Below are 23,188 nucleotides of genomic sequence, written 5' to 3'. Positions count from 1 at the left end.
ATGAATTATAAATTACGAGCTAAGAATGATTTATGATTTATAATTTATAATTTATAATTTATGATTTAAGATTAATGACTTATGATTCATAATCCATAGTTTATAATTTATAATTTATAACTTATGATTTGTAATTTATGATTTATGACTCATGATTCTTAATTTATAATTTATGATTTATAATTTATGATTCTAGACTCATGATTTAGAATTAATGATTTCTCATCTATAATTTATGATTTATGATTAATGATTTATGATAGATATATGATTAATTACCTCCATCTCATAAATAACTTAGGAAAACAGAAACCCCCAAAAAAGGCAAAAATATAAATTCAAAGGTATGAGAAGTCAAGAACTCAAAAAACAATAATTGGTTCGACTCACAGCCACAATCGCCTTACTTTGGATCCTTAGGTTTACATGTAATATATAACCACCATTAAATATTTATTAAATTAGGTATAGTCGAGAAAGAGGCAAGTAAGAGAACATTTTTTGGTTTCAAAAGCATTTCCATTTGGGTCGTTTCAGACCCAAGGCTCTCGACCGCTATATAGGTACTATAATTACATGGTTAGTATTTTCGACAAAACTAGGTTTTGGTATGTGTGCAGGATTTGCAAGAAATACCAGCGCCGTCAGACTATTTGAGTTCTGAGCGTCCAAAAAGAATGAGATCAAAAACGTCAAACCTGCTTAAAAAACCGACCTGACTATATCATTCTCCAATGTTCACACGCCTTCCATACTTCCCTCAATCAGTTCATGCCAGCACTTCTAGCAACGAATATTATGCTAACAACTTAATAAAAATGCGTTAGATAGCAGTTCGGCTGCAATCACTTCGTGCAACGATGCGTAAGATCTCGCACAGACATCTCGCATACACTCGTTAAATAAGTGAGTTCAAGTAAGTGCCTGCTTGTCTGACCAATCGATTTCCAAGTGCGAGTACACTCAATGCGCCTTAATCAAATCATGCCATTGTCCGCATTGTTGTACAACAAATAAAGTACGAGTATTACAATATTATTCCAGTGCATTTAATAAAGTGTTTACGAGCGCACAAACACATATGCATGTACGCAACAAAGCTTCTATGACGACTCACTTTGCGCCGAATTCGCAGACGATCGGAAAAATGAATAGAATATAAAGGAAAAATAATAAAAAAAATATCAAAATTGCAAGAAAATAAGCAGCTTCGTGCTGCAAACGGCAGCGGACACAAAGTAAACGACAATGGCAAGAAAATTGCTTTCTTTCAGCGCAGCGCGTGCATGTGTTGCAAGCACGAGTGCGCTACAGCACGAAGGCAAGCAACGAATGCGGGCGAAATAAACGAAAAAATAAAAGAAAAGCGACAGTTTAGTTATGTGATTGTGGACAAGTTGTGCGGCCGAGTATGTGTGGCAAGTACCACAAATCGACAGGATATTGGTAAGCGTAAGCGCTAAAGCGTCTGCGTTCGAGCGCGGGCAACCAGTCTCAATGGCTGCATCATTATTTTGTCGGTCCATAATCGAAGTGCCACACACTTTTATTTATACACAGGCACATATCTAGTACTTTTAGTATATATATATATATGCGTGTATTCCTGTCGCCGCTCTTGCCACATGCTTGCTACAAAAGCTTTACCCCCACACCACACTCCAGCGCCAGCACATTTTGATTTTCACATTACAAAAGTTTTTCGGTTTTCTATTTGTCTTTGTAACTGAAATTCGCCTAAAAGACGCTAGCAACCGCAAACGTTGAGCAGTGGCGGCTGCTGTCGTTGCGGCGGCGTTGGGTGGTTGTGTGTACCGTTAGTATTATTTGATGATGCTTTCGCGATTTTTTCGCACTTGAGTGGATGATTTTTATTAGTTGAATTCCTTTGGTTTTACTTTAACTTAGCAAACAAATAGCGTTGCCGACGTGGGAGTGGAGGCGATGGTATAAAGAAGCAAGCAAGCGTAGTCGAAGTTTTCGCATTGCTCGCTTTTGTGTGGCAAGCTGTCGGCGGAGGCTGCACTGCAATGAAAGCCCAAGCACACACACATACACTCACTTATGTTTAATGCAATTTCATATAATATATATGCCAATATATTGCGCTTATGTACACACATACATATATAATGTATAAACAAAGATTTCAGCACTCAAGTCGCCGCCTGCGGTTGCGGCGTCTATTTGATTTTGCCTGCCAGATTCGCTGCTACACTGAGGCTCTTCTCAGCGCCGTTGCAGGCTTCTCGCTCCAGCTCCCCTTTTTCTTGATATTTGTATGCATTTTGTGTAGCGCTTCGCCGTTAGCAAACAATGAATTCTCAAGTGCTGTTTTCTGTTTCTCAGTTTCTTTTCATTTTGGCAACAAAATAGTTTTCTAGCATTTTGCAATCGTTGCAATTTTGAAGTTTTCTTAAAGCACCACGTTTAAGTTTGCATGTAGGTGTGCGCTTCTCGTTGCGGCGCATCGTGGCAGCAAGCTGGCTGGCTGCAGCTTTTATTTGTTTGAACTTTGTTTGTCTATATTTGCTTTGGCTTTTTTCCGCCAACTATTTATTGCCTAATTTAGTCGATGTTTTCTCTACTTCAAGTGCATTCTTGGCTTTGATTTATTGGTTATCTCGGCGCATTTAGAGGTTTTGAGTTTTATTGGCTTACATAATACGCGTACGAGCATGTTGACGCATGGAAATCGATACTATTCGCATCTAATGAGTTCTGTTGTAAAATATTTTGTTTTTCAGCAAAATTTAACGTTTTCTAAGAACTTTAAAAAATTTAATGGCGTACCATAAAAATTTATGGTATGAGATACAAATTTATGGCATGACATATTTTGAATATACTGCCTGAAAAGAATTTACTCTTCGATTAAAACCATTCAATATAAATTTTCGTCTTTTTCTGTAGTTTTATCTACATTGATGTTATGACATAGCATACAATAACGGTATTGTAATATATTATATGATTTAAAAAATATTTACAACATATTTTCAAAACAAAATAATTATATTTTGAAATTTTAAAGTCAACCAGTTTACTTTAAGAAGTTTTCATGGCATACGATAGAAGTTTATGGCATGACAAATTTTGAATACAAAATACATAAATTTAAGGTTATGCAGAGCTTTTATGAATTTTAATGGCATGTCATACAAATTTATGGCATAAAATATGTTGAGAACATTACTTAAAAATGCTGTTCTAGTCGGTAAAGTGGACTTTATTGAAGTTTTTAAAGTTTTCTTTGCCATATCATAATTTTTCCCTCGCTTTGGGTTATTCTTTTACGTTTTCAGAAATTTACTATTAGAATTTCATTAGAAATTTTTATTTTACAATTTTATGTCAATCAAAAAGAGATTTCCAAACTTGAGATAGGATAGGAAAATTTAATTTTTTGGTATATAAATATGTGATTATAATTACAAGAATTTTAGAAAATAAAAGTTTGACGAAATATACAATTTTGGGCATAGAACGCTTCTGTATACAGAACTGTAGTTCTAGTATAAGTAATTAAGGTTGAGTTTCAAATTGTTAATATCTTTAGAATTTTATGATATTTATAAAAATATTTAGTCTATGCCTAGGCGCTATTTTAACTACTTAAAAATATCTAGCAATAGAGAAGAGTATTTTCCTTTCTTTTGGCTTTCTTGATTTGTCAATAATGAGTTTCATGCGCAACTAAGACGATATAGTCTAACTTTAGGCGCATACTTTATAGTTCTGCTAGAAGCTCGACGAAATTCATAGCGGCCAAGGCACGGTTTACTTGTAGAGATCTGTATAGCGGACTATAATTGTAGTATAAGTAATAAAGGTGACCAATTCTGTTCGAAAATGTCAAATAAATAAAAAAATTATGAGATTTAAAAATATATTTTTACCCATCTCTAGGCGCCAATTTCATTACCTCAATATCTGGCGATACAGAAGAGTCTTAATTTTTATTTTTTGAATTTCTTGGTCTATGAGTACTGAGTTTTATGCACATTTAAAGAAATAGAGCCTTACTTTAGGCGCATTCTTTAAAGTGCCTCAAGAAGCATTTTTTCTTATATAAAATTTGGCTAATATTGGCTCATACATTTCTTTTATAGCAATAAGCTTAAACCTTAATATTTTATTTCCAATGCGTGCCTTTCGTAATAACTTCAGTGCTCTGTTCCCTTTCTAAACACTCATTGTGCGCTCATTACAACTGTATCCACACAACACATAACTCCCACCAACTTCTTGGTATTTTCATGGTTGCTCAAAAATTAAATCTCTCACACCCCTACCCAAGCACGCAATTTTGCTTGACTTGTCTGTCTGTCTGTCTTCAAGTATCACTTTATCAGGTTATTAAGAGGGCATAAATGCGAACGTACTCGATTTAAGGTGTACGTGATGGTGTAGTGGAAAGAGTTGAGGTGTTGTACCAATAAAATTCGTTTAACAATTTCTTTGCTGCACGCACACCCCCCAAACACCGAACAGCACAACAATACTGCCACTCTGTGGCATAGTGTGTGTTTGTGTTTGCCCGTGAAAGGGTTAAGCCCATGCGAGCATATCCTGCCAAGTGGCGGTCGTTGTTGGCAAGGATACTTACAGCGTTTATGTCGTTCGAGTCGTTTATGTACGCATTTTCTTGTTTTAAATGTTTCAATTTAATTTTGCACGTTCGAATTAATTTCACAAACGTCCGTCGTTGCTGCCACTTCTTGAGGCGCTCACACACACACACGTTTGGGTTAACCGTCGCCCTCACACTATTGAACGCTTGGCGTATTTTCCAAAGGCAAATTTAATTAATTTTTAGCTTGATTGCATTTAAAACGCTACGCAACATGTAATCACATGCATGCCTGTGTGTATGTGTATGTGTGTGCGTGTGTTTGCGAAAAACCCCTTTCACTGGTTACTTTGTATTTAGTGGCCTTTTTGGTAAGTAAGCCACTAACTTGACGCTCTGGGAATTTATAGTTATTGTGGCTTGCTTTGTTGTCTGACAATACAAGCTTTGTTCAATACACGCATACACACACACACTATTGTATTGTGCTTAGAAATATTTTTAGCCCATACGTAACCCACTCTTCCCACTGCTCCTGTGCATCAAGCATGCATTATCCATTTTATTATAGCAGCTCTTTGGTTTCTCTATCTAATTTGGCTACCTCTTATATTTCCTACACCACCCCTTACCATTTCTTTGCCTTAACAGCACTTTCACTTTTACCTTCGCTTCATATGCTTACATTCTCACAAAACCCACACTCATTTGATGTTTCTTTTTTTTTTCTCTGCACTTCACTTTGCCGCTCTTGTGCTCCACTCAAGCGTTTGAAGTGGCTTTTTAATTAATTTTCGGTTTTCAACTTCTGATTTTATTAGTTTTAATACGTTTTTATGAATTTACTAAAATTAGCAAGCCACAAGTTTGCCGGAGAAAGAAAATATATTGAAGTTGTGAAGTGAAAAATATTGTGCCTACCTTTTGTATGCCGCTCCAAATTGGGATCCTTAATGCCTGCAAAAAGAGAGGAAAAACATTTACTTATTTAATGTCAAGTGATTGTTTGAAAACAAAAGCTTAAAATAAATCAGTCATAAAATTTATTCTTCTACTTTCACTGTGAAGAACAAAAATAAATCTGAAAATAGACATCATAACATAATACTCTATTTCGCTTGAGGTTGTACCAATAATTTTAGCTGAATAATGAAATATGGTTTTATAGAAAATAAAAGCTTGGAAAGATCATTCTTTAAGCAAAAGTTTCATAAATTTTATAAACTAAGCTCCGATCGCCTCCATAAAAACTCTTTTCAATTCTTACTACAGTTCCACAGGCTTAAGTCGGCTTTACTGATCACTGTATTATAACTAAGATAATTCGCATGAAACCTACAATCGCTGTAAAGCTTTTACTTTCATCGGACTGCGCTCAAAAAGTTCCTAATGTTATCTCTCGCTATTGCAAAGCTGATTGGTGAAGCAGAATTGATAGCTGAGTGCGAAATACTTCGAATGTCCGTTGAGTTCCTTCTTTTCGGAAACCAGCGTTCGTTCTTTTACAGCTAAGTCGTTCTTAAGTGCCTAGAGGCATAATGTTTCTTGCCCTGCACTCTTCTATATCCTGAAATTTTTTGATTTTATAAGTATACATCTCTAGCCGATCTCAGCCGAGATTACCATCTGGTGAGCTTTTCCTAATAGCGTTCAGACTATATAAACTATGTTTTTATAGAAAACCCAACCACAGATCTGTTGGCAAAGAAGTGGAAACTAGTTTATCTAGTATCACTTGCAACAACCGGTTGCAATACTCTGCAGTATATTTGTGCGAAGCTATAGCTCTAGTTCTAGTGCGCGTAGTATACTGAATTTCAAGCTTATCTAAAAAGTTTGAAGAGTTTTTCAAGCGTGCAATGGATTAATGGATGAAATAAGAGGCTCTAAAAAAATTTCATATAACGTTCAGTCTCGTGTAAAATGCTAACCAATGACCCGTCAAATGAGCACTGAGTCCGTACTCTCAAACTTTCTTCAAAAAATACATATTCCGTCGAACTTAAAAGCTTGTGAGACAAATTTTTCAGTTATTAAAATAAATTTTTTCTGCTCACTAACTGCATAATGTGAGTAAAGTTCTCTCTTTTAATTATAATTATTTCTGGAAAAATTTGCACGATATCTCTTGTCGAAGTTTCACCAACTCAAATCACTATCACTTTCGAAGCGCTTTAAAGAGCTTCACAGTTCCAAGCGAATTCAAGCGACTCAACAGTTTTAAGTGCCCAAAAATATATCAAATATGAGGTATTAAATTGAATGTAAATTATATTTTCATAGCACACCAAAGTGCGCGACCGCCTCCCGCAATCACCCATTAAAACACTTAATTTATACAAAACAACTCATAAAATTTCCCATAAAAATATGATTAGCACTTCAACCAAACTTAATCTGCCATCGAGTTGAAATATTTTGCAGGAAGCGCTGAGTGTCTAAGCAACTGCAAAAGCCACAAAAAGAGGAATTCATTGAAACAATTTATGTACTTTTCGGCAGTAAGCCGAAATTCAAGAGACCTTCTCTAGCAAATGTAACCTTATATATAGTAAGTATGTGTAGAAAATTTGCCCTCGCCCCAAACAAAATTTGCATTTTATTAACGCGTGTAGGTTGCAGTTTCAGGGTGTGTGTGTATGTGTGCGAAAATGTCGAGCCGTAAAGCGGTTAAGGGCCACAACCCGTAGCACTCATTAAATTTTGCCACATAAACTGAAATATGAAACTCGCTTGTGGCGAAGACGCTTTGAGATTAGTTTTTGTATACTTATTTTGTATGGCAAACATATATTTTAATGATTTAATGGCAAATGTCACAATTTATTATGTTATCAAAATATATCTAAGAGAAAGTGTAGCGTTTTAAGAACAATATTACATTTAAGTGTTGGAGAAAGAATATGATGATATTTCTGTTGTTGATGCTACTCTCAATAGTGCTTTGTAGGTCGTTAATAAGCGTAGAATTCTTTGGAATATTAAAAACATTATACAAAATTTTTGTTTCAAAAAAAGTTGTGATATCAACAATTGAGATTGAGACTACCAAATGCAACGACAAGTCACATGCTAGTTGATATTCGAAGAGGCACGAGGCTATAGCTGCTTTCAAAGTTGTAATTTGTTCCAAAAAAAATTTTCTATTGGACGTCTGATATGACTGTAAGCGAACTACAACTAAATTTCTTCTAAAAATTTGTTCTGTATGAGATTTGAGTCCAAGCGAGAAACATAATAAGTGAGGCTCTGTGCCTGGAGAAACGAAAATTTAGTGTATGAAAACTGAGCGACAGCTTCATAGAAATTCTGCTCAAAGCGATTATCTTTAAATTGGTAGTTCCGAGTTTAAATACGCAACCCTCAAGCCCAGTTTTAGAGATAAATACCAATGACTTACTTATGATCACCTCAATAAACTATGAAGATGAAGATGTCTCTAACAAAGAGCGTGCATATAAGATCTAGTTCATATTTCATGTGTGTTGGGTTCAGGATATATTATAACATAAAACTGAGAAATCGAAAAATCCAAAGTTAACTTAAAGTTACTGGAGCCCGGAATATACCGGCATTTACTTTAAAAATTCTCACAATTTAAAGCTGAAAACATATTTTAAACTTGTATTAATTTCTAGAGCCATCAACGGAGTAAATTTTTCGTTTTAGCCAAATTCTGGGAAAGAAATCTTGCGGTAGCGTGATAGTTTTTAAGTAATAATAATTTAAGCTTCAACCAATTAGACCGATTTTACACTTTGTATTTTTCGAAGTTAAAATATTTAAAAAAATAGTAAAGCAAAGCCATGATTACAAATGCTGCCTTAAGTTACAAATGCGGCCTTTAACTTAAATTGTAAAAAAAAATATATATGTTTTGCAAAGTTTGCCTGCAGAAAAAATGCGACACAACAAAAACTGCGCCTCACTCGATTAAACTCAACTGACTGCGACATGGCAACTTTTCAGCGGAAACACGCGCCTGAACAGCTTGAACGGAAAGCAACATTCCTTCAAAGTCCTTTTTGTTCCTTTTGTGTTCCTACCCGCTACACGCCCCACTGCAACGACAGCGACGGCAACAGCGGTAGGAACAACTTCATTAGCAACATGCCAATATTTAGCAACACTGGCTAATTTGCATTTTAATTTTTGTGACAACAATTGCTGCCACCATCACTCACAAGCACCACAAAAACACACACCAGCCAGCCAAAGCTAACCTTGCAACGCTTCATCCTTTTTTGCGATTGCTCGAATTTTCAGCTTCACCGCACGACGCGGCAACCCTGACTTTTACGCGCTGCCAAGTTTCGTCACATTTTTTCGCTTATTTTTGTTTATTGCAGCTTTTTTTGTTGTTGTTGTTAAATAAAATTTGCGCGTCCATATTTTATGCACTCATGCCGCATACACACGCGCTCAACCGGCAGGAAACAGCGAATGCTGCCAACGTAGCGTTGCCAACCAAACGTACAGTGAACTAGCGCTGCAGCGAGAGGAGGCTGCTTTGTTGCTCAGTCTGCTGCCTCGGCGCTTTTGTTTCGTTAACGTTGTTATGTTTTATGTGCGCTTTGTTGTTGTAGTTTTGTTTTCATTTTACTAAAAATGCCATTGTTTTTCTTGCTGCCTGGGCACTTGTTGGTGTTGTTGTTGCGCTGTTGAAAACTTCGTTAACGAATTAAAATTGAATGGAATAATTTTCGTCTCCAAACTAAGTGTGCAGCGCTCGGAAATTATTCGTTGTCGCTTAACTGTGACAATGCGGCTGACGATGAATGTCGTCACACTCGATGAGCTGAAGGGTACGCGTATACGATTTGGATTACGGAATATTTAAAGTGACAATTGTTAATCTAAATTTTAAAGTATTTTTTCCTAGCTAGAATGATTCTCTTTTGAACGTTCTCAAAGCAGCTTTAAGTGTCGCACTCATGAGAGCCTGAGAGTCCTATCAAGCCTGGTGCAACAACTGTCTATGAAGTTCTCAAAAGATATTGTTTTAAGATCACCGTTGTCTGACGGTTCTGTAGAAATAATTGGTCTAGCTGCTAACTTGGACTCCGTAGACAAAATTTTTTGGTCAATTGCACTCCTGGAAAAAGTTCTGAGCGAAAAAAGGACTTTCGATACTTAGTGCCAAAGTTCATATAGGCAGACCAAACCAGATGAGGCATCTTAGTTTTGAGTCTGCCTGTAGAGTTTACAATTTCCGTTAAAAGCCTTTTAGTTCTCCCTCTAACGAGAGTACGGTCAAGATTCCATTACAAAAAGTACCAGGGAGTTAAGTAGCCGCTTTAATTATATTTCCAGCCATTAAAGCTTTCGTTCCTATTTACCTTTCAAAAACATTTCCATACTGTTACCTATAATTATTTACGCTCATCAACAACTGGAGGATCGACAATGAATTACTCGCCACTAACCACAACAATTCACCATTGCACTCACATATGAGCACCGAACAAACTGTTTGGAAGGAAGATCCAGCTACCAAAACTTATAGTGGCTCAGCAGAGTTCAAATGGTTAATATGTGACTGTGAGCTGCACGGTCATTTATCTCTGCCAAGTTTATAGCATCAGCTCACTAACATGCTCACATTAGTGAATAACAGTTAAGTGCCGGCACCCATTTTGTAAATGGCCTCGCGCCTTACTAATAGCCATCGACGCTAAAAGCATATGGACGCGTGCTCCGAGTGTTGTTGGTTTTGTGACCAGCTATCAAATGTTAATCCAAATTAATTTCGTATAATTAAAATCACCTTTAAGCCGAGGTCATATAATTCATGGAACATTTACTGACTGTGTGAGCTGCACGGTAAAGACTATAAAAATGCGTGAGGGCACCTTGGTGTGGTCTGGCCCTGGTGTCCAAATAGCTAGCAGCTAAAAAAGCCACCCAAGCTAAAGTAAACGTTTGTGCTAGTGAGGAGGTGGAGATAGGTTCATATGGTGATGAGAATGCTCAACTTAAAGTGGATTTTTGGTTGAAGAGACAGAGGTAGAGACAGAGTTAGAGTTAGTTAAATAATAAATCGATATTAAGATAGAATTAAAGATGAAGAAAAAGATAAAGATGAAGATAAAAATAAACATAAAAATAAAGATAATTATAAATATAAATATAGAGATAAAGATAACAAGTAAGGAAGGGCTAAGTTCGGATGTAACCGAACATTTTATACTCTCGCAAAGTCAAATAGTATACTCGTTTGAAATTTCTTTGTGGATTGACTGATATTTTCGGTAGAAGGTCAACTATAGGCACTGGGGTCCACATATTTAGTACTTAGGGGTTTGAACAGTTTTGGTTCGATTTAGACAATTTTTGGCCACAAGGTGGCATACTTTAATCGCATTATTCACGCAAAGTTTTATCCCGATGCAGTCATTGTTACCTGATTTGCATAGTGGAAAGTGAAAGAATCAGATGGAATTGAAAATGGTGTTACATGGGAAGTAAGCGTGGTTGTAGTCCGATTTCGCCCATTTTAGCACTATGACATAGAAACATGAAAAGAACGTTATGCACCGAATTTGGTTGAAATCGGTTAAGCAGATCTCAAGATATGGGTTTTCACCTAAAAGTGGGCTGTGCCACGCCCACTGTCTAATTTTGAACGCGGTTCCTATAAAGTCATCTTATACCATCTCAGAGATAAAATTTGATGTCTCTGGCGTGTTTAGTGCTTGATTTATCGCGCTTTTAGTAGTTTTTAACAGTACCGTTAAATGGGGAGTGGGCGGAGTTGCCACCCGATTTCAACTATTTTCACACCGTCAATAGAAGTGCTAAAAACATTTGCTTCCAGTGAATTTTGTTATTATAGCATTAGCGGTTTAGGAGATATGCACATTAAACCTATTAGAGGCGGGACCACGCCCACTTTTTAAAAAAAAATTTTAACTGCAGATGCCCCTCCCTAATGTGATCCTGTGTACCAAATAACAGTCTTGTATCTTATTGCGGAGCTTAGTTATGGCAAGTTATTTGTTTTTGATTAATGGCGTTTTGTGGGCGTGGCAGTGGTCCGATTACGCCCATCTGCAATACCAACCGTCTCACGGTACCATGAAACATGTCTACCAAGTTTCATAAAGATATCTCAATTTTTACTCAAGTTAGAGCTTGCACGGACGGACGGACGGACAGACGGACGGACGGACAGACAGTCACCCGGATTTCAACTCGTCTCTTCATCCTGATCATTTATATATATATAACCCTATATCTAACTCGATTAGTTTTAGGTGATACAAACAACCGTTAGGTGAACAAAACTATTATACTCTGTAGCAACAGGTTGCGAGAGTATAAAAATAAAGACACATGTAAAGGTAAAGATATAGATAGTTATAAAGACAAATATAGAGGTAGAGATAAATATTAAGATAAAAATAAAGATGGAGATACAGATTAAGATAAAGATAAAGATAAAGATAAAGAAAAAATAAGATAATGATAAAGATAAATATGGACATAAACGCAAAGATAAAGATAAAGAAATAGATGAAGATGAAATTAAGATGAAGAGAAAGAGAAAGATAAAGGTACAGGTAAAGATAAAGATAAATATAAAGTTAAAAATAAAAATAAAAGTTAAGTTAAAGGTGAGATGAAAATGAATATAAAGATAAAGATAAAGAAAAAATAAGATGATGAAAAAGATAAAGATGGAGATAAAGGCAAAGATACAGAAACAGATAAAGAAATAGATGAAGATGAAGATAAAGATAAAGGTAAAAGTTAAGATAAAGATAAAAATAAAGATAAAAACAAAGATAAAGATAAAGGTAAAGGTGATCATAGGGATACGGACTTACGAGGATAGGGTGACTTTTCTTGCAGAAACTAAAATAATTTATATATATTATATTTTGACAAACTAAATGTAATTTCCTTTCGTTAAATGCATTTCTGCTATTTCAAATCACTTTCGTCTCTTAAACAGTGAAATATATTATGTACAAATCTTAAAGAAACCTTTGGTTATCACTAAAAGGTAATTACAAGATACCTTTCTATACACACATACAGAGGTATGAAGACTTTCGCCGGCGACACACCTTTCAAGGGCCAAGCACAGCTACTGACTGTGTAATTACTTCAAGTCCATTTACGTCAACTGCAGGAGATAAGCACAAAAGACGACAAACACAACTTCCATGCAATTTTTCGCATTCCAGGTGTCAGTGTGAAAGTATGCAACACCTGCAAGATGCGTACAAACCGAACTGCAATCACATAATTTCTGTGGCAATAAATTGATTCGGTACGCGCGAGTAGCCACAAATGGATTTTTCTGAAACGCTGTGCCACGGACCACGCCGAGAGTGGAGATGCAGCCATATTGGAGTGCAGAAGAAATCTAAAAAAATTCAACTTGAAACCAGCAGTTGCTGCAAGCGGAAATTGTTAAGCATGAAATTGATTTGTACCGGTCGTAGGAGAAGCGGAAGCAGTACACACTTAGATATTGTATATACCAAATATATACACATGCAACATGTTGTTGTTGATTGTTTATTTGCTTGTTTTAGTTACTAAGGTAACTTCGTGCTTTAGCTAGATATTGTGGCAAGCGTTGCATAAAGTTTGCTGGCATACGATCGATTCAAGCTGCAATTTCACGCATTTGGCGTACGCGTAGGTGGCAATGGTTTTTATGGAGTTCAAATGCAAAACTGACTACTCGTAGAAGGAGTGTGGAGAAATTTTTTTGTATTTTTTCTGTTTCGCTTTCGTTATGAGAATTTACCTTAAAGAATATTTAAACAGAAGAATCATATGTAGTACCATTTTGTACCACTTACTTCATCTATATAAATATTAAACTGTAAGAAACAACAAAAGAGTTGATTAGTGAGAACTGAGCCTCAGATATCGAACCAGTTTAAGAAGTAATTAATATTTGTATTTCTTTAGTTCCTAGTTTAAAGATATACCATACAAATTTTCCTAATCCTAACGGCTAGATAACCGCATAGCTTGAAAGAGAGAGTTTGTTGCCAAAGGAATTCATTGAAAACTCAAGAGAGAGGCGAAATACACTGAAGATCAAATTTGATCTCTAGAGGTCCATTCCAATCTAGAAAAAAAATTTTATAGGTTCGGTTTGTGTGCGCAGTTTATCTGGGCATGTCCGCGCCAAACTTGGTCGTAATTTTAGGCAGTTATTAGGCTGGAGCGAAAACAAAATTTTTTTTTGGCTTAGCCTGGGGGTAAAATCTGTAGATTATAAAAAAAAAAATTTTTTTAACACCTTTATAGTAAATTTTCGAGTTAAAATTTTTATTTCGTAAAAAATTTTTGATAAGAGTTTTTTTGTGGTCATTATTGGAGTTTAAAAAAAGTCTGAAATACCACATGCTTTCCTAAAGCCTTAAAATAAATTTTGAGTCAAAAACCGTCAAATATTTTATATAAACGTGAAGAGTTTGAAACCAAAAATTATTTTTGTTTTGTCCAAAAAAAATTTTAACTCGAAATTTACTTTAAAACTGAGTGCGCCGCTAGGTGCTAAAAAAATTTGTTTTCCCTTGTCGAAAAATTTCCTTTTTTATAATCTACAGATTTTACCGGCAGGCTAAGCAAAAAAAAAATTTTTTTTCGCTCCACCCTAGTATTTATGTATATTCGGTATATGGAGGCGCAAAATATTCTAACATAATTCTATTAAAAAATTTTTGTTCTGTTCAATATACAAAATAATTCTTAGAAATTCAAACGGATGATCGAAAATTATTAGAATTATCGCTAAAATCGCTCAAAATGGATGTTATATATTTTAGAGCGGAAGTCATAGTCTTACATACGTTGTTCCATTTTTCATTCCCAATATGAATGGAGAATAGGACAATGTATGTAAGACTATGACTGGCTCAAAAGAAGGTAATGAAATTTGCTGGCTATACAAAATATTATTCACAATTGCAAGCCGCTCATATACTCGTATACCCATCACTCATACGTCCTGTTTGCTAAATGAAATGTGCATTAAAAAATTTCAAAATCATAAAAAATTAATTTTGCACAGCAGTATAATTTAATAACGCTATCAACGTCACAATTATTATATTATTCAAGGCATCAATCCAAGCTTATTATATAATAACACCCTGGTCAAGTGGCAACGCCAAATTACCGACATCACTTGCGTGCATATCACTTTCAAAGCAATTACTTTGCATGCCGCTTTAGTTTAATAATCTTACTATGGGTCCACATAGCACAGAAATAGAGACTCTATAGAAACCTCATGCTAGAGCTACCTTTTCAAACGGAAATGAGTTGCAACTTTCAAGCTGTGCAAACTTTTTAAATACTAACTAAACATTTTGCAAAATCATTGGGGTCGCGTTCAAAAAGAAAATAAAGCAAAAACAACAGCAAGCGGTACTCAACCGACTTAGCTAAACCTCAAGCAGCTGGAAAATACGAATGCTATATAAATTTGCCTAAAACTCTAACGGTTTACATGCATAGCTCGACTGCGTCGCGGCTGAAAGGCTTGAATGAGCAGCAACAGCTTTTGCAATTGTTAAGTCAACTTCCGGACCGGCTGTCAGGCGGGTCGCAGCAACTCTAAATTTTTTCATTATTCCATAGTTTTGCGTTTGTTGTTGCTTTGCTGCCCACCAAACCATTGGCACTTGGCAAAATATGAAGCAACGTAAAGCGCTGGACGCAAGTCAAGCGAGTTCAGCAACAATTCTGGCCTTTTGAGCACATTGCTTTTAGCGTAAGTTTTCTGCACTTCCTTCCGCGCATTCTGAGCTCCGGTCCATCTAGTTTCCGTCATGCGGCAACTTCGCATTTCGCCAGCTAGTTTGTTATTTGCCTGTTATATTTCATTATTATTTCTTTGCGCCATCCAACCAACACTTTCAATTAACAAAATACAATAATGCACTAATACAAAGAGCGCAGGGGGGAAGGTGTGAGTAAATGGGAGCTAGCGAGAAAGAAAGAGAGAGAGAAGAAACGTTGGTGTGCGAGCTTTAAGCAAAAAGTTTAGCAAAACAAAAAGTGTTGAAAAACCCAGAGTGGCAAGAAGAAAGAAGGCAAAGCTAAATATTATTGGACGGAGGAGACCGGCGGAAAGCCGGCTAGCAATCTGGAAAACTACAAAAGCATGAAATTGCTCACGAGCCCAGAAATCAGTCACTAACTAACTAATACATACAATGCAGCAGAGGACTGACAGGCACTTTTGACATAGCAATCGTAGAGTACTCGTCTTTAACTAGTTGAGTTGAGGTGAGCAAGGCTTAGCTGTTTTAAGGATGCATGAAATAAAGTATGCTAAAGAGGATAAACCAAATTAAAGGAAATGTAGTGGAGTGAGTTGTAATGTAGCTGTAACTAACAGTCAAATATATTATATAACTGTGACTAAATGCTAGTTCTTTGAGAGTACACTTTTTTTTCTCCAATCCATGAATATGTAAGAACTTATTTCTTATCTTTCAAAGTTAAGCTATAAGGGTTCTGAAACAAGTTTTCTAATGCAAGGCCAGCTTGTTCTTCACATGCCCTCTGCAGTGCTCATTTTAGATTGCCGCTTCCTCTGAAAGTGCGTATATTTGAGCTTATCTCTCCTAAGTTGATCGGTGGCAACATAGATTCAAGAAGCTCGATCGGTCTTGGTTGTTTGAAAGGTTGATAAGTCACTTGTATGTAATTTTCCTCACTTAGGTCGTATGTATTGCAGTCTTAATGTGGTTTCAAAAATATAGAACGGAAATTTCGAATAGCGCTCTTTCAGTTTCTTCGATTCGTGAAGGTTAATATCTCTGGGAGACTTAAATGAAGGGATCAGCTTTTGTGGATTATCGATATCTATTTCGAATATGGTTTCTGCGATGTAGAATTGAATTTATAATTTATTATAATTTCCCCTTATATCTGCTCTGCAAGGCTTATCACGGACTCGAATCGAATAGTTATTAGTGCTAGAGAAGTCAAGTTTACCAACTTATTTTTTATAAAGTTGATCTAAGAAGATGATCCAGATGACTCTCCGAGAAAATATTAAAGTATTTTACATAGAATTTTTTGAGATTTTTTTAGAGTCTTCTTCATTTTCTCCCTTCTTTCATACTCTATCGTCACAACTCTATAGATAACCATGCCTTTTTAACGACAAGTCTTGTATATAATTCGGAGATTCATCTGCACTAGAATATTGTGCCCTCTTCTTTCTTTAAATGAAAAGCGTAATACTTTTTCCCAAACTCTTTCATCAAGTTCACCGTTCACTGGCTTGAAAGCAACCACCGTCTGCCACATCTTCCCTTTTGCAATTCAAAACACAACTTCTTAAATCAGCAACTGAATATCAAATAGACATTGAAGGTAAGGTCAGTGTCAACAATTTATTGACTTCTGAAACTGCAGCATGCAAATATTGTGTCTGCATTACAACAACACAAAAATATATATAGAGAGAGAGAGACAATAAAATTGCCACGTACGGACTGCAGCAGTTGTCGTTGCAGCATCAGCAATTTATTGTATTAATTAAAAGGACAAGTGCAACTTCATTGCAATTTCTGTCTGCAACAAGCAGTTGCAAGCGTTGGAAAGGCAATTCTGCTTTGCTTTTTATAAAAGTACATGGATATCGACTTTATTGGCCATGAATTTGCATGCGCACAAACACACACATACACATATACATGACGTTATATTGCAGCGTGCATGTGTTTTTGCATGTGAAGGCTGCGAGACATTTTCGCAGCTGCGGTGGTGAGTTGTGGCAGGCTCTGGGCAAGGCATATTGAAAGTCAACAGCAGACAGCTCAAAAAGCTAGTTCGTTGTATTGATTTGATGGTCATTGCATAGTTGGCGCATTATAGAAGTGTAGTACCATGCCTCTATCAACTCACACTCACTTTCTCTCTTTCTTCCATTGTCTGCCAAATTGTATATTTTGCAGCGCAGTGGCGATTTGTGTCCAATAAGCTGCATTGCTATATTGCTTGCTCGAAAGTGAATTAATAGATTTAAGGTAAGTAGGAGTTAATTACAGCATGTTGCAGTGATAATAAATCTGTAACGATTTAAGTAGAGTAACCTTAATTGTTGCCAAATCTAGTCAAGTGGGGTGTAGATGAAGATGTATTTACCATAGATATTATTATAAGAAACTCGAAAATTTTTTTAGTATAATTTTAGGCGCTCATTGCTTTCAAATTGAAAACTTTTTTGAAATATACGTTTAAGCGCTCATTACTTATACAATAGCAATATACTTTCATTTGTTTCGTAATTTGTGAGCACAACTTCTCGGCAGGTTCATAATTTTTATAGCTTATTACTTTCATTTACGAAAAATTCGCAAAAATACTTTGTGTTATAAAAATCAAATTCGCAATGGCATACATTTTTTATTTGCCATACAAAATGTTAAGACTTCTGTAACAAATTCTTAAGCAAAAGCTGATTTCCTGCAAGAATATGGCATATTATTATATCAAAATGCCTTATAAGTTCCACAGTGAAAGGATTTATATTGACCCCAAAAAAACTGGATTTAGCAAACTCTACTTAAAGCAAATGTTGAAAATGTTTTTGTGACTCAAAAGCATTTCCTTTTTATGTATATATATTATGTATATAAGAAACTCAAATTTAGCTCTAGCTTCTGCGCTTCACAGAACTCTTTTGTATGCTCTAACAGCCCAAATGATAACTCAATGCAAATATCTCAGCAAACAATTATTTCATTTTAACCATTATTTCGCTTTTATCTGCATTGTGTTTTCGCAAAACTTACAAAAACCTAACTCCTTTTTCACCTCAAAAAGCACCGCCCGCAAACAACAACTTTTTGACCTGATTTTCACAAAGTTTTGCTGCCACTCAACACTTAAAAATTGCAAGTCCTCAAGTCATGCAATATATATGTATAACCTCAAGCAGGGCGCAAGCACAAATCGTCAACAAATCTTCCAGCAGCATCAACGCTTTCAACTTTGCGTCATAAAAATACCGTTAACATCCACAAAGATGACAAGCGTAAAATGGAGGGTGCGGGTGCAGTGGCCGTTTGTTTGCGCGCTGTGCTCTTGCAGTATGCAAGTCATGCAAGTCGTGTTGCAACTAACTTGTAGCACTTAACTACCATATTTTTTGTTGTCATTACTATTGTTGTTGGCCAAAACCACTGTTCCAACTATCAACGTGCTGCTCGTGCTTTATTTATTTGTCATTTTACAAGCAAACTCTATGTAATTTCTGCGTGCATGCGCCTATGCTTATTGTTCTTGTTCTTATTGTTGTTCGCATTTTGCTATTTGCTTATTTGCCACTGTATGTTCTACGTGTGGCAGCGCTGGCATTTGCTTGTATGCAACATATTTTCTGTTACATGTTCGGTGTCAGTGTTGTTGTTGTTGTGCATGGTATTTATTTATTTTGTTGCAAGTACACGTTCACGCTTATGCACATAAACACAAATACGCACATGTGCACGTATGTGTGTGCGTGTTTACATTTATTTTCTCCGTGTTGATTTATGCATAGTAGTGTTTGTACTTCCAGGCTGTTGCATTGTTTCGGCTTTTTGTGCATTTACTTTTATTTTATGTATTTTATTTATTTATTTATTTATTTGATTTTTATTTATTTGTTTATTTATTTACTGCCGGAAATCTGGTTTCGTTGGCTTTTAGTCAATAAATATGGCAAACTAAAGCTCTGCTATCTTTTCACGTTCTACTTGCGTCTTGTACAACATGTGGGGATATAAAAACCACTAAAAACTGCCCACCTGTACATTTATTCTTTATACGCTCTACAGGGTATTCTAAGTTTGCCACGATGTTGGTAACACCCAAAAGGAAACGTCAGAGACACTAAAAAGTGTATATAAATGTTCAGCGTGACTCGCTTTAGCTACGTCCGTCTGTCCGTCCGTCCGTCTGTCTGGTATATCGACCTGAAATAGCTGACCATTATAGCATCTAACTGCCATAAAAACTGTACGATCGAAATCAAGCGTTTGTATGGAAAACTTTCTCATTTAACTAAATAATTTAACCACATTTGGCTTAGGATATTTTCCTAAGCAATGCTGCAATCTCCAAAGAAATTTTTCAGCTCGAGTCACTATAACATATAGCTGCCATACAAACTTACCGATCAAAATTCTTGTTAGGAATCTTTTTGTATCTCTGAAGGGTATATTAGCTTCAGTGCAAGCGAACTTAACTTTTTTCTTGTTTTTAGTTGAAAAATTCTAAGAACCACATTGAGTCTCAACTATTTGGCTTATAACGATGCACTTGTGAATTTCAAAAAATCGACTGTTACTTTTGCACCTACATATATCATGGAATGAGCATATATTTGAGAATATTCTTCGAAAATTATAAGTTTGTCCGGCAAATAGTTGGTTGGATATGAGCGTATTTGTAAAAAATTTTTAACTTAGTGCAAACGGCTTCCAAAACGTGTTTTTCTCGAAACACTGTTTTCAGAGCCGGTAAGAAAAATGTCTTGAAAACGGCTGGACCGATCAACTTGAAATTTTCACACTACCTTCCTAGATATATCTGTCAGGTAATAATAAAAGGAATGAAGCGACCCCTTCCTAGATGTATTTGTTAGATAATAAAGGAAGGAATGAGACGATCTTCCTTGAAATATTTGTCAGGTAATAAGAAATGAGGTTTTTTAAAAAGAAGTTCGCTCTTTAAAGCCACTCTAAAATGTTGAGTTTTGCAGAAAAAAAACTACTTTTCTCGAAAAAACCGCTATTTTATCAAAAAACAAATTCCTGATTAGACTTTCTATCATTACCTGCACTCATTTAAAATAATAATGAATTTTTTGGTATTAGAATTTGAGATAATTTTAAGCAGAACAATTTTCTTCAGCCTCAGACACCTTTTTTCGTAGGTCCTCTTCGAGATCGGCTACGAGATCAAGGGGGTTCAACTTTTTTCGAAGTGAATCACCGATTTTTAAATTGCATTAAAATCTGTAAATCGCATGCTATTTAATAAAATATCATGCCTATTGAATAAAATGTCACTGCAAAAAAATTCACAAAAAACAAATAAAAAAATATTCTGACTTGCAAATAGATATAACCTTGCAAAATATATAATAGATTACCTATTCATACCTATATATTATTATTTATATTTGAATAGATTTTAGTTTTTATCCCTTTAATTTTAGATCTAAGTCTCTGTTCGAGCGGTACTAACTGGTCTCGTAATCTATAGAATTTACAATCTTCTGGTCGTTAGTCTCTCCACGCCGCTGGCAAAGTACCGATTTATATCTCAGCAAGCTTTTACCAGCCTTTTACGACAAGATAATGTAAGCACTTTTGAAGCATGTTTTAAATGCATAAACTTTCAAAGCTCACATGTTATCTCCTTTTTTTACCGCGTTTGGCGGTGTAATTTGTAAAAAATCCTTTTGTTTGTTGCCTGGTAAAATCATGAAATTAAGGACAATTTCGGCAATTCTTACGCTCATCTTAGCTCATAGCTTTGAAGGTTTTCTTACTTAGCTAAACAGAAATCCTGAGTAAGAGTTGGGATCTAAGGCGAAGATCAACACTCTATGATTAGATCCTGTGGGTTACCAAAACCAAACAGCCTCTTGTCATCATTATGGACTATGTAGTGTTAGACATAGCTTAAATGATTCCTTGCGCGTATGTTGTCTTTTGGGATTAAGTACTTTTTGCGATTATTTTTCTATTTTAGCCAACACGATATAGTGTTAACTTTGATGATAGCTCAGAAATGTTTCTTTCTCAATTCACAGCCCACAATATATTTTCCACATTTTTTCATACCACTCAAAACACGCACGATATTAGTTGTATATGCAGTGGCTTAATTTCCATTATCATGATCAAACGCAGATAGTATTGACAGCACATATATCCAATATTATTATAGTCGTGAGTATATGTAAGTCTTCTTTACCAGTTTAATCTCAAGCCTTTTTGCAAACGTTGAATGATAAGCCGCTAAAATAACTGATTAATAAATATATTATGGAGGCATATTTATGACCCACTCTCTGTGTAATTACCATCATTAGGTCTCGGCATATAACTCAAATGCCTCGACGCCCAGAGAGTTATTGTTTAGACCAAAGCATTTCTAACTCAACCATGTGTTCCAGTTGCATAAGTTGTGGAGATAGAGCCACAAATTGCCAACTCACCCCTCGGTTAAATATTCTTTACCAACCTTTTGCGTCGCTTTATGTAAATTTTGTAGCCATTCACATCGCATAACAACAACAACAAAATGCAATTGACAATAATTGCTGCTGTTGCTGTCATTTTCATAGCGTTAACATAGTGTTTTTGTTGTAATTGCTGTCCACTTCATTGTTGTATCGTCCATTAGTGCTGAAGTGCTCATTTTTGTTGTTGTTGCAGCGCATTTAAATTGATACAATTGCAATTGCAGCAGCGCAGTGGACAATGGCCGTCGTTGCAGCAATTGTAACTGACTGCAAATATTTGAGTAGACATCTGTGTGTGTGTGTGTGCATACAGATATGTATGGCATGGTAAGCTTATGTGTATGTCTGTGTGTCTGTACATTGCATGTGTGCGTTCGTAAGTGATTTGTGCTTTTGATGTTCTATTTGATTTACATTTGCAATTTGCGCACGTCTCGTTTTCGGCTACTGGCATGTGGCATGCAACAAAAATATATGTTGCAAGGGCAACAAAAAACTCAGTGTTAAGTGAAGCGCAGCAGGGATGCATTGAACTCTTTGCTTGTTGTCGCGCGCATTTCAAATCATTTACCCGTCTGTATTTTGTTGTTTTGTGTTGTTGTCGCATTTTGTTGTTGTTGGTGTTGTCTATAAGCCGCGTTCAGCAGCGCGCATCATTATCGACACCAGCAAAAGTATTGCCAATCGTACCACTTGACTCTCCAGCAACGTTAGTCCATTAACAACAACAGCAACAACAACAGTAACAACAATAGCAACAACACTTGAGCACCCGCCTCCGCTATTTATCACCATTGTTGCAACAGCGCATCTGTTTGATGTTGTTAATTGATTTTCAAAGTCGACACCGACTACTGCTGCCTCACTCAATCAGCAACGCGCACAAAACAAGCATTGGCCAACACATTGACAATGCACATGCACACGCTCTAACGGTAAAATTTTACAGCACTCTCCTCTTTGTTGCTTTTACGCGTTCGCATGTTGCTGTGACTTATTTATACGCAGCTTGCTACACACATACAAATTTATGCTGCTTGTCCGTATGCAGCAGCAACGAAATTCCATCCCCAACAACAACAAATGCAAAAATGTATCCACATGCATGGTCGTACCTCAGCGCTCCGCATTGCCCATTTGTAGCCGCAATTACAACGACCAATGTCACTTGAAATCGGCAATCAGCCTTTCCAACAACAACAAAGGCGCAACTTCATTTCAACTACAACAAAAACACCGACAGTCGGCAAGCGCTTAAGCAGCTGTTATGTTTTCAGCGTATTTTCGGATTGTCGTGGTGAGCCGCTCGAAGTGCCGGCCAAGTGGGTAGGCGGTACTGAGTGCGTGTGTGTGCTTGTGTGTGTGTGTTTCTGTGAGTGATG

General features: G+C 36.1%; 1 protein-coding gene across 1 annotated transcript in view; it reads right to left on the bottom strand.

Moving 5' to 3' along the window:
• LOC106626311 (forkhead box protein O) overlaps nt 1-23,188 on the bottom strand; it is a 141,375-nt gene that overhangs the window by 29,949 nt on the left and 88,238 nt on the right. The window contains exon 3 of the mRNA XM_036361084.2: nt 5,495-5,530. Coding sequence (XP_036216977.2) covers nt 5,495-5,530 — 36 coding nt within the window. The remainder of the gene's footprint in view (nt 1-5,494; nt 5,531-23,188) is intronic.

Source organism: Bactrocera oleae, chromosome 6, assembly GCF_042242935.1.
Source record: "Bactrocera oleae isolate idBacOlea1 chromosome 6, idBacOlea1, whole genome shotgun sequence".
NCBI lineage: Eukaryota > Metazoa > Arthropoda > Insecta > Diptera > Tephritidae > Bactrocera > Bactrocera oleae.
Note: the sequence above shows the minus strand (reverse complement) of the source record. Positions and strands in the feature narration are given on the sequence as shown.